At 27.8% G+C, this 12,087-nt stretch overlaps 2 protein-coding genes across 3 annotated transcripts; one reads left to right on the plus strand and one right to left on the minus strand.

Moving 5' to 3' along the window:
• Positions 1–3,590: 3,590 nt before the first annotated feature.
• On the minus strand, positions 3,591–4,734 carry LOC135131470 (fibrinogen C domain-containing protein 1-like). The gene is made up of 4 exons (XM_064059243.1): positions 4,600–4,734; positions 4,117–4,516; positions 3,834–4,067; positions 3,591–3,785 (listed from the first exon to the last, which is right to left on the minus strand). The coding sequence occupies exons 1-4, from the start codon at positions 4,732–4,734 to the stop codon at positions 3,616–3,618; spliced, it is 939 nt and encodes a 312-aa protein (XP_063915313.1). The 3' UTR covers positions 3,591–3,615.
• A 5,346-nt stretch (positions 4,735–10,080) lies between these two features.
• On the plus strand, positions 10,081–11,176 carry LOC135131439 (fibrinogen C domain-containing protein 1-A-like). Of its 2 annotated transcripts, none has more exons than XM_064059196.1 (4): positions 10,081–10,166; positions 10,250–10,649; positions 10,700–10,933; positions 10,982–11,176. In XM_064059196.1, exons 1-4 carry the CDS (start codon positions 10,104–10,106, stop codon positions 11,149–11,151), a joined length of 867 nt encoding a protein of 288 aa, XP_063915266.1. In that variant the 5' UTR covers positions 10,081–10,103; the 3' UTR covers positions 11,152–11,176. The 2 variants fall into 2 exon arrangements, with proteins under 2 accessions (XP_063915266.1, XP_063915267.1); XM_064059197.1 differs by having other exon boundaries at positions 10,092–10,145.
• The last annotated feature ends 911 nt before the right edge of the window (positions 11,177–12,087 follow it).

Genomic DNA, 12,087 nt, shown 5'->3' on the forward strand with positions numbered 1-12,087 from the left:
GTTTAGATTTCCCGGCGTTTTAGTTTGTTAATTTTTAGATACTTCAACGTCCTGAATTTTTGACTTTAAGGCTTTTCGAATTTCCAATTTTTTGATGTTTCAGTTTTATGATTTTCCAATTTTTCGATTTTTGAATTTTTGATTTTTTTGATTTCTCGATTAATATTAATTTTTCGATTTCTTGCTTTTTTGAGCTTTCGATTTTCAGATTTTTGGATTTTTTTCTCAGTGTTCCAATTTTTCAGGTTTTCAATTCTTGAATTTTTTCGATTCTTCAGGTTCTTTTTTTCAATTTTTTTTATTTTTCGATTTCTCTTTTTTTTATTTTTCATTTTTTCAAATTATTAATTTTTATACTTTCCGACTTTCAGTTTTTTCGATGTTTCGAATTTTTGAGTTTGAGGCTTTTCGATGTTTTACATATTTTTCGATGTTTCGATTTTTCAATTTTTCGATTTACTGTTTTTTTTTTATTAATTTATTTAAATAATATTTAAATTTTACTGTCCCGATTTTTTTAATTTTAGATGTTTCAGTTTGTGGATTTTTGGATTTTTTGATTTAAAACTTTTTTATTTTTGATGTCTCGATTTTGATTTTTGAATTACTCAATTACTCAATTTTTCGAAATTTCAGTTTTGGGATTTTAAAATTTTCGATTTCACAATTTTTTAGTTTTTCGATTTCTCAATTTTTTGATTCTTCAATTTTTTGATTTTTCATATTTTCGATTTTTCCATTGCTCGATTTTTCGGATTCTCGATTTTACAATTTTTCTTCGATCTACTGTTTTATCAATTTTTCCATATTTGAGTTTTGGGAGTTTTAAATTTTCCAGTTTTTCAATTTTTGATATTTTAATTTTTCGATATTGTAATTTTCCGATATTTTAAATTTTAGCTTTTCGATTTTTCGATATTTCGGTATTTCGACTTTTAAAATTTTGCATTTTCGGATTTTTCAATTTCTCAGTTTTTAAATTTTCGATTTTCCAGCTTTTTAATTTTCCGGTTTCTAGATTTCGATATTTTGATTTTTCAATTTTTCGGTTTCCCCATTTTTGATTTTCAATTTTTTGATTTACTGATTTTTTTTAATTTAAATTTTAAAATTTTTCCATATGTTTTGATGTCTCAGAAATCTTTTGATTTGTTAATTTTTCTATATTTCGAATTTTTTACTTTGGGGCTTTTTTATTCATCGATTTTCCAATTTTTCGGTGTTTTGATTTTTCAATTTTCTTAATTTTTCAATTTTCAAATTTTAGATTTTTCGATTTTTGATGTTCCGATTGCTCAATCTTTCAAGTTTTCAATTACACAATTTTTCGAAATTTCAATTTTTTTGATTTCTTGTTTAATTATAATTTTTTGATTTTTTGTTTTCTCCATTTTTTGAACATTCGCCTTTCCGATTTCTCGATTTTACCTTTATCGATTCCTCAGTTTTTCGATGTTTCAGTTTTGAGATTTTTGAATTTTTTGATTAAATTTGTCTTCCATTATTCTATTTATCGAGTTAGCAATTTCTCGATATTTGAGTTTTCTTTCAACTTTTGATTCTTCAATTTTTTGATATTTTACTTTAACGATATATTATATTTTAGCTTTTCGATTTCTCGATTTGCCGTTTTTTTATTTTTCAGATTTTTATTTTTCCATTTTTAAACTTTATATTTCAGGATTCTTCAAGTTTTCGGTTTTTAAATTTTCGTGTTTTCAGTTTTTCTATTTTCAATTTCCCTTTAACCATTTTTTGATTTTTCGACTTCTCAACTTTTTGCGATTCTCTATTTCTCCATCTTGATGTTTTGTTTCTCGGCGTTTCAATTTATTAATTTTTTCATATTTCGATGTCTCGAATTTTTTTCTTTAAGGCTTTTCGATTTTCCATTTTTCAAATGTTTCAGTTTAAAGATTTTCCAATTTTTCGATTTTTAAATTTTTGATTTTTTACATTTCTTTAATTTTTTCAATTTTTCAGTTTTTTTTTCATTTTTTTTTTATTTTAGCTTCTCGATTTCTCGTTTTTTTTATTTTTCAGTTTTTCAATTTCCCTATTTTTAATTTTTCTACTTTTCGACTTCCCGTTTTTCAATTTACTGTTTTTTTTTTGGTTTTTAAGTTTCTTGATTTTTCAAGTTTTCAATGGAAAAATTCCCAAAATTAATATTTAAATTTTACAATGTTTGGATTTTTCAATTTTTCAGTATTTCATTGTCTCGATTTTTAAATTTTAGATTTTTGGGTTTGTCGATTTTTGAGATTTTTTGATTTAAAGTTGTTTTATTTTTGATGTTTCGATTGCTGGATTTTTTGATTTTTGAATTACTCAATTTTTCGAAATTTCAGTTTTGGAATTTTTCAAATTTTCGATTTCGCAATTTTGGTGTTTTTCAATTTATCAATTTTTTGATGTTTCAGTTTAATGATTTTTCAATTTTTTGTCTTTTCAATTTTTGGATTTTAAATTTTTGAATTTTTTGATTTTTTGACCTTTCGACTTTCAGATTCTTCTATTTTTGGATTTCTCGAACTTGATGTTTCGATCTTTCGATCTTTCAGTTTGTCAATTTTTCGATGTTTAGATTTTCCGGTAATTCGATTTCTCGAATTTTCAACTCTTAAAAAATCGAAAACTTGAACAAACAAAAACCTGAAAAATCCAAAAAATTGAAGAACCTGAAAAATCGGAAGATCGAGAAATGAAAAAATCGAAATATCTGAAAGTCAAAAAGTCAAAAAATAAAAAATTTAAAAATTGAAAAATCGAAAATTTGAAAAATCCCAAAAATTGAAATTTTGAAAAATTGAATATTTGAAACATCAAAAGGCCCAGCAATCGAAACATCATAAATCGGAAAAGCTAAATTTAAAAACCTAAAAATCGAGAAATCCGTAAACCGGAAATCTAAAATTAAAAAATCGAAACATTTAAATATTGAAAAATTGAAAAATCAAGAAATGGAAAAATTGAAATAGAGTATTAATTTTGCGAATTTTTCGATTGATAACTTGCAAAATCGAGAAAACAAAAATCGAAAAGTCAACATGTCGGGAAATGAAAAGTTCAAAAATGTATCTAATATTTAATAATTTGGAAAATTGAAACATCGAGAAACTTAAAAACCAAAAAACCGTGTAATCGATACATCAAAAAAATTGAAAAGGCGGAACATCGGAAATTGGAAAATTGAAAATCCTTAAGCAAAAATTCGATAAATCGAAATTTCTAAAAATTAACAAATTGAAACGCCGAGAAATCAAACAATCACAACAGTGGAGACGGTGGAGTCTCTTTCACGAGTCACCTCAACTGGAGATTTAACACTCTGGATAGGCAAGATACTTATGGAAGTTGCGTCGAAACTTATCGTGAGTTTGAAGAATCTGGAAAGGTTTTGGCATAAAGTTGTTTTTAGACGGACCTTGGTGGTACGGTCCTGGGTGTTTCCACGTCAAACTCACCGGGAAGTACCTCAAAGGCGAGATAAAGTCGTTCGGAGATGGCATACATTACTCAGAATTCCACGGGTACAGGTATAGTTTGAAGGAAGTCAAGATGTTGGTAAAGATTTAAATAAAACAGAATTTTGAAAGAAAGACTCTATTGTCTTCACGACCATAATTCCCTTCCTCTGATCATCATCCTTACTTGTTTCAAACTGTATGTATTAGATGGGCGAAAACTGTTCCAATGTATTCCGAAATAATTAGCTCCCGTGGCTTTCAAATATTTTCCAGTAAGTTTAGACGAAAAGCAACTATTGTACCACCAACCACCTTCTAAAACAACAACAATCCTAATCCAACATTAGAAACCGACTTACTTACGATCTCCAAGTGCACAATGTGACGAATTGTGACTGTCTTGGTCTTTATCCATCGTGCTAAATTTTTGACCATCATGACCAACCAAAGAATCTCCAGCAGTACCACTGTAACCGACCACTTTCAACCTATATCCGTCGTTCCTTCCACCAATTTTAAAGTAATTGTAGAGGGCGTAGACTTTGTTGTCGTCCCAATCCACCAGTTCAACCAAGAGTTCACTGACTTGGGTACTTTCTGGAACAAAACGTTGAACAATGTGGTAAAAATCACGTCCCATTATTACCCGTAAGTCTGTGTATTTTTTCTAAACCTAACCAAAACTCTCCATTCAAGTTACCAAATCCTTCCTGGTATTCGTTCCACCCCATATCAAAATTTTGGGAACCGTCGTACCTGTTCATCAAGTAGGTCCATCCTCCTCTTCGAGTGTGCATGTCACAAAACACCAAAAAGGAGTCATGGGAAGGATCCAGCAGGATCCGATAGAGACCGTTCATTTGGGCACCTTTTTCCTGGTATACTTTACAGTCTCTTGGATATGTGGTCAGAAAATGAAGGGGCTCGAAATCGTTCTTCGGACATGTTGTTAATTTTTCTTCCAGAAGTGTAACTTGTTGTTCCAGCGATTTCAGACGTTTTTCTGTGTTAATGGTTGGAATTTGTGTGGTTGAAACGACTTCAGACTTAAAAGAATTTTTTAGTTTATGAACGTGGTATTAGTTGAAAATGTAGAATTAAATTGACAAAACAGGTATCCAGTACTTACAGATCCTATGGTAGCAGCTACGAAAGACAAAAGAATAAAATACCGAAGCTGAGTGCAACACATTGTTTTGAGGACTTTCACTGTACTACGACTTATGTTGACCACATAATAATTAACCTTAGGTCGGGTGTCCATGAACACAGTTAAGCTCAGTCTTATGTGACGTCAACAATGAAAATTAAAAATAATAATTCTCACTATTCTATCGAAAAGCAATAATGGCTGTTCTAATTTCTGTTTAAAATTTTTTGATCGATTTTTCGACTTTAAGATGTTTCGGATTCTCCACTTCTTGATTTCTCGATTTGTCATTTTTTCCAATTTTTCGGGTTTTTGGTTTTATAAATCTTTCCATGTTTGAGTTTTGGGAGTTTTCAATTTTTCAGTTTTTCAATTTTTTGATATTTTAATTTTTCAATATTTTAAATTTTATCTTTCCGATTTCTCGATTCCTCTATCTTATGATTTTTCGGTTTTCCGACTTTTGAAATTTTGAATTTTCGGATTTTTCAATTTCTCGGTTCTTAAATTTTCGATTTTCTGGTTTTTCAATGTTCCGGTTTTCCCATTTTTGATTTTCAATTTTTTGATTTATTGATTTTTTAAATTTAAATTTAAAAATTTTTCTCTTCATAACTTTTCTATTTTTCCACTTCCCGATGTTTTGATTTGTTAATTTTTCTATATTTCGAATTTTTTATTTTGAGGCTTTTTTATTTATCGATTTTCCAATTTTTCGATGTTTTGATTTTTCAATTTTCTTACTTTTTCAATTTTTAAATTTTAGATCTTTCGATTTTTGAGGTTCCAGTTGCTCGATCTTTTAAGTTTTCAATTACTCAATTTTTCGAAATTTCAAATTTTTTTTGATTTCTTGATCAATATTAATTTTTTGACTTTTCATTTTCTCGATTTTTAACTTTAACTTTCAGATTTTTCAACTTTGATTTTTGATTCCCCGATGTTTCAATTTTTCAAGTTTCTAAGTTTCTGATTTTTCAATTTTTTAAATTTTCGATTCTCCGATTTTTCGATATTTCGCCTTTCCCATTTCTCGATTTTACCTTTATCGATTCCTCAGTTTTTCGATTAAATTTTTCTTCCATTATTCTATTTTAATTATTTTATTAATTATTATTAATTTTTATTCGTTTTTTCAGTTTTTCTATTTTCAATTTCGGTTTAACCATTTTTTGATTTTTCGACTTCTCAGCTTTTTGCCATTCTTGATTTCTCTCCATCTTGATGTTTTGATTTCCCTGCGTTTCGGTTTGTTAATTTTTAGATATTTCAACGTCCTGAATTTTGACTTTAAGGCTTTTCGAGTTTCCAATTTTTTGATGTTTCAGTTTTATGATTTTCCAATTTTTCGATTTTTGAATTTTTGATTTTTTTGATTTCTCGATTAATATTAATTTTATTTAATTTAATTTTCAGATTTTTGGATTTTTTCTCAGTGTTCCAATTTTTCAGGTTTTCAGTTCTTGAATTTTTTCGATTCTTCAGGTTTTCTATTTTTCATTTTTTTTTTATTTTAACTTCTCGATTTCTCGTTTTTTTTTTATTTTTCAGTTTTTCAATTTCTCTATTTTTAATTTTTATACTCTTCGACTTTCAGTTTTTTCGATGTTTCGAATTTTTGGGTTTGAGGTTTTTCGATGTTTTACATATTTTTCGATCTTCTAATTTTTCGATGTTTCGATTTTTCAATTTACTGTTTTTTTTATTAATTTATTTAATTAATATTTAAATTTTACTATGTCTCGATCTTTTTAATTTTAGATCTTTCGGTTTGTGGATTTTTGGATTTTTTGATTTAATTTTTTTTTTATTTTTGATGTTTCGATTTTGATTTTTGAATTACTCAATTACTCAATTTTTCGAAATTTCAGTTCTGGGATTTTTCAAATTTTCGATTTTGCAATTTTTTTGTTTTGCGATTTCTCAATTTTTTGATTCTTCAATTTTTCGACTTTTCATATTTTCGATTTTTCCGTTCATCGATTTTTCGACTTTGCAATGTTTGGGATTCTCAATTTGTCATGTCTTCAATTTTTTAATTTTACAATTTTTCGGCTTTTTGATTTTTCAATTTTTCGATTTTTCGGATTCTCGATTTTACAATTTTTCTTCGATTTAATGTTTTATCAATTTTTCCATATTTGAGTTTTGGGAGTTTTAAATTTTTCAGTTTTTCAATTTTTGATATTTTAATTTTCCGATATTTAAATTTTAGATTTTCGATTTTTCGATTTTTCGACTTTTAAAGTTTTGCGTTTCCGGATTTTTCAATTTTTCGGTTTCCCCAATTTTGATTTTCAATTTTTTGATTTATTGATTTTTCAATTTTCTTACTTTTTCAATTTTCAAATTTTAGATTTTTCGGTTTTTGATGTTCCGATTGCTCGATTTCTAGTTTTCAATTACTCAATTTTTCGAAATTTAAATTTTTTTGATTTCTTGATTAATTTTAATTTTTTGACTTTTTGTTTTCTCGATTTTTTGAACTTTCACCTTTCCGATTTCTCGATTTTACCTTTATCGATTCCTCAGTTCTTCGATGTTTCAGTTTTTTCCATTAAATTTTTCTTCCATTATTCTATTTATCGATTTAGGAATTTCTCGATATTTGAGTTTTTTTTCAACTTTCGATTCTTCAATTTTTTGATATTTTACTCAAACGATATATCAAACTTTATCTTTTTGATTTCTTGATTTCCCGTTTTTTAATTCATTTTTCCGTGTTTAAATTTTACATTTCAGGATTCTTCAATTTTTCGGTTTTTAAATTTTCGTTTTTTCAGTTTTTCTATTTTCAATTTCGGTTTAACCATTTTTTGATTTTTCAACTTCTCAACTTTTTGCGATTCTCGATTTCTCCATCTTGTTGTTTTGATTTCTCGGCGTTTCAGTTTGTTAATTTTTAGAAATTTCGATGTGATGTTTCAGTTTTATGATTTTGCAATTTTTGATTTTTCGGTTTGTAGATTTTTGGATTTTTTGATTTTAAATTTTTTTATTTTTGATGCTTCGATTTTGATTTTTGAATTACTCAGTTACTCAATATTTTTAGAAAATTCCGTTTTGGGATTTTTCAAATTTTCCATTTCGCAATTTTTTGTTTTTCGATTTTTCAATTTTTTGATGTTTCAGTTTTATGATTTTTCAATTTTTTGTCTTTTCAATTTTTAAATTTCTAAAGTTTTGAATTTTTTGATTTCTCAATTATTATTAATTATTAGATTTTTTGACCTTCGGACTTTCAGATTTTTCGATTTTTGGATCTCTCGATGTTCCGATTTTTCTGGTTTTCTGTTCAATTCTTTTGAAAAACTTCAAAAAACAAAAACATCAAAAACCGAAAAAATTGAATAATTGAAAATCCGAAGAATCGGAACATCGAGAAATCAAAAAATCGAAAAATTAGTATTAATCAAGAAATCAAAAAATTCAAAAATTTAAAAATCGAAAATTTGGAAAAACACAAAAAACAGAAACTTGAGAAATCGAAAAATAAAAAATTGAGAAATCAATATTTTGAAAAATCCCAAAATTGAAACATCAAAAAATTGGGAAATCGAAAAGCTTAAGAGTCAAAAATTCGAGAAATGGAAATACCGGAATATACGGAATTTGATAATCGAAAGATCGAAAGTTCGAAAAATCCAGAATCGAAAATTGAATAATTGAAAAATAAAAAAAACATCGAGATCGAAAAATCGAGAACCGTAAAAAGTTGACAATTCGAAAAATCGAAAAATTAAAAATAGAAAAACTGAAAAATTTCAATTTAAAATAAATTGAAAATCGAAAAATCGTGAAATACAACAATTGAAAAATCGAAACATCGAAATCTCGATAAATCGAGAAATCGAACAATTGGAAAACTGGAAAAACGAAAATTTAAAAAACGAAAAATTCAAAATTCCTGAAATGTAAAATCTAAAGACGGAAAAATCAAAATCTGAAAAATAAAAAAACGGGTAATCGAGAAATCGGAAAGCTAAAATTTAATATATCGTTAAAGTAAAATATCAAAACATTGAAGAATCGAAAATTGAGAAATAACTTAAATATCGAGAAATTTAGAAATCGATATCTCGAATAATGGAAGAAATATTGAACCGAAAAACTCAAAAAGCTCAAAACTGAAACATCGAAAAATCGGAGAAACGAAAATTGAAAAAATTGAAAAATTAAAAAATCAAGAACTTGAAAAATCGTAAAATCTGAAAGTCGAAAGATCAAAAAATCGAGTAAACGAAAAGTTAAAAAATTTATATTACTTAAGAAATTAAAAAAATTGAAATTTCGAAAAAATACAGTAACTGAAAATAAAAGATCGAGTAATCGGAACATCAAAAAACGAAAAATCTAAAATTAAAAAATTTAAAAAATAAGAAAATTGAAAAATCAAAACGTCGAAAAATTGGAAAATCGATAAATAAAAAAGCCCCAAAGTCAAAAATTCGAAATATCGATAAACCAGGAAATAATAGAAAAGTTATAAATAGAAAAATTTTAAAATTTAAATTAAAAAAAATCAATAAATCAAAAATTGAAAATTAAAAAATGGGGAAACCGAACAACTGAAAAAAAAATCGAAACATCGAAATCTAAAAACCGAAAAATTGAAAAGCTGGAAAATCCAAAATTTAAGAACCGAGAAATCGAAAAATCCGAAAATGCAAAATTTCAAAAGTCGAAAAACCGAAAAACCATAAAATGGAGGAATCGAGAAATAAATCAAAATGCTAAAATTTAAAATATCGAAAAATTAAAATATCAAAAATTGAAAAACGGAAAAATTAAAAACTCCCAAAACTCAAGAAGTGGAGAATCCGAAACATCGAAAAGTCGAAAAATCGAGCAATGGAAAAATCCAGAAATCGGGGAGTCGAAAAATTGAAAAATCGAAATATCTAAATATCCAAAAATTTTAAAATCAGAAACACCAGAGAATTGGGTAATTGAAAAAATGGAAGAACAAGAAATTGATAAATTGAATAATTGAGAAATCGTAAAACCGAAAAATTAAAAAACAAACTACTGAGAAATCCCAAAACAGAAATATTGACAAATTAAAAAATCGAAACTTGAAAAATCGAGAAATTAAAACATGGAAAAGCCGAAAAATAAAAAATTCAATGTATTGGGACAACGATAAACTGCACAATTCTAAGTTTTTTCCAAAAATCTCGATTCTAGGATAAAAATTCTGCACGGATTCATAAACCACAAGTTTGTTGCTGCTACTTTTAACATTTAAGTAACATTAGGAAGGGATTTATCACTTAGAACAACCAGGAAAGTAAGAATTATTATTTTTAATTTGAACTTTTTTAATTATATCAAAAATTGCTCTTGATATACAATTTATTGCAACATTAGTCTGTTGACGACATACACTACGCTGACCTTAATTGTATTCGTGGACACCCGACCTTAAGGTTAATTATTTTGTGGTCAATATAAGTGGCAGTACAGTGAAACTCTTCAGAAAAATGTGTTGCACTCAGCTTCGGTATTTTATTTTTTTGTCTTTGGTAGGTGCTACCATAGGATCTGTAAGTACTGGATACCTGTTTTGTCAAATTAATTCTACATTTTCAACTAATACTGCGTTCATAAACTAAAAAATTCTTTTAAGTCTGAAGTCGTTTCAACCACACAAACTCCAACCATTAACACAGAAAAACGTCTGAGATCTCTGGAACTACAAGTCACCCTTCTGGAAGAAAACCTAAAAACATGTCCGAAGAACGATTTCGAGCCCCTTCATTTTCTGACCACATATCCAAGAGACTGTAGAGTATACCAAGAAAAAGGTGCCCAAATGAACGGCCTCTATCGGATCCTGCCAGATCCTTCCCAGGACTCCTTTTTGGTGTTTTGTGACATGCACACTCGAGGAGGAGGATGGACCTACTTGATGAACAGGTACGACGGTTCCCAAAATTTTGATATGGGGTGGAACGAATACCAGGAAGGATTTGGTAACTTGAATGGAGAGTTTTGGTTAGGTTTAGAAAAAATGCACAGACTTACGGGTAATAATGGGACGTTATTTTTACATCATTGATCAAACGTTTTGTTCCAGAAAGTACCCAAGTCAGTGAACTCTTGGTTGAACTGGTGGATTGGGACGACAACAAAGTCTACGCCCTCTACAATTACTTTAAAATTGGTGGAAGGAACGACGGTTATAGGTTGAAAGTGGTCGGTTACAGTGGTACTGCTGGAGATTCTTTGGTTGGTCATGATGGTCAAAAATTTAGCACGATCGATAAAGACCAAGACAATCACAATACAACACATTGTGCAGTTGCCCACCGTACGTAAGTCAGTTTCTAATGTTGGATTAGGATTGTTGTTGTTTTAGATGGTGGTTGGTGGTACAATAATTGCTACTCGTCTAAACTTACTGGAAAATATTTGAAAGCCACGGGAGCTAATTATCACGGAATACATTGGAACAGTTTTCGCCCATCTAGTACATACAGCCTGAAACAAGTCAGGATGATGATCAGAGGAAGGGAATTATGGTCGTGAAGACAATAGACTCTTTCTTTAAAAATTTCGTTTTATTTAAATCTTTACCATCATCTTGACTTCAATTCAAATCAAAATTACCTGTCAACTCGTGCAGGTGCTTCATACCCAACCAAAACACGAAAATTTAAAAACCGAAAACTTGAAGAATCCTGAAATGTAAAGTTTAAAAATGGAAAAATGAAAATCTGAAAAATAAAAAAACGACAAAAACGAGAAATCGAAAAGCTAAAATTTAATATATCGTTAAAGTAAAATATCAAAAAATTGAAGAATCAAAAGTTGAAAAAAACCTCAAATATCGAGAAATTGCTAACTCGATCAATAGAATAATGGAAGACAAATTTAATCAAAAAATTCAAAAATCTCAAAACTGAAACATCGAAAAACTGAGGAATCGATAAAGGTAAAATCGATAAATCGGAAAGGCGAATGTTCAAAAAATCGAGAAAATAAAAAGTCAAAAAATTAAAATTAAACAAGAAATCAAAAAAAATGAAATTTCGAAAAATTGAGTAATTGAAAACTTGAAAGTTCGAGCAATCGGAACATCAAAAATCGAAAAATCTAAAATTTGGAAACTGAAAAAGTAGATAGAATAATACAAAAAAATTAAAAAAACAAAAGATCCTTGAGACATCAAAACATCCGGAAAAATTTTAAAATTTAAATTAAAAAAAAATCAATAAATAAAAAAATTAAAAATCAAAAATGGGGAAACCGAAAAATTGAAACATCAAAACGTCGAAATCTAGAAACCGGAAAATTGGAGAGCTGGAAAATCGAAAATTTAAAAACCGAGAAACTGAAAAATCCGAAAATGCAAAATTTTAAAAGTCGAAAAACCGAAAAATCGAAAATATAAGATTTAAAATATCGGAAAATTACAATATCCGAAAATTAGAATACCAAAAATTGAAAAACTGAAAAATTTAA

The sequence above is a fragment of the Zophobas morio genome, unplaced genomic scaffold, assembly GCF_036711695.1.
Source record: "Zophobas morio isolate AGI-343-1 ecotype UQ-CSIRO unplaced genomic scaffold, CSIRO_AGI_Zmor_V1 ptg000020l, whole genome shotgun sequence".
Lineage (NCBI taxonomy): Eukaryota > Metazoa > Arthropoda > Insecta > Coleoptera > Tenebrionidae > Zophobas > Zophobas morio.

Bases quoted from the DNA above. Each gene is read 5' to 3' on its own strand.
- LOC135131470 (XM_064059243.1), bottom strand. From the start codon at position 4,734: ATGGACACCCGACCTAAGGTTAATTATTATGTGGTCAACATAAGTCGT. The intron at 4,517-4,599 runs GTAAGTACTGGA...AATTCTTTTAAG, and splicing joins TAGCTGCTACCATAGGATCT to TCTGAAGTCGTTTCAACCAC. The intron at 4,068-4,116 runs GTAATAATGGGA...GTTTTGTTCCAG, and splicing joins AAAAATACACAGACTTACGG to AAAGTACCCAAGTCAGTGAA.
- LOC135131439 (XM_064059196.1), top strand. From the start codon at position 10,104: ATGTGTTGCACTCAGCTTCGGTATTTTATTTTTTTGTCTTTGGTAGGT. The intron at 10,167-10,249 runs GTAAGTACTGGA...AATTCTTTTAAG, and splicing joins TAGGTGCTACCATAGGATCT to TCTGAAGTCGTTTCAACCAC. The intron at 10,650-10,699 runs GTAATAATGGGA...GTTTTGTTCCAG, and splicing joins AAAAATGCACAGACTTACGG to AAAGTACCCAAGTCAGTGAA.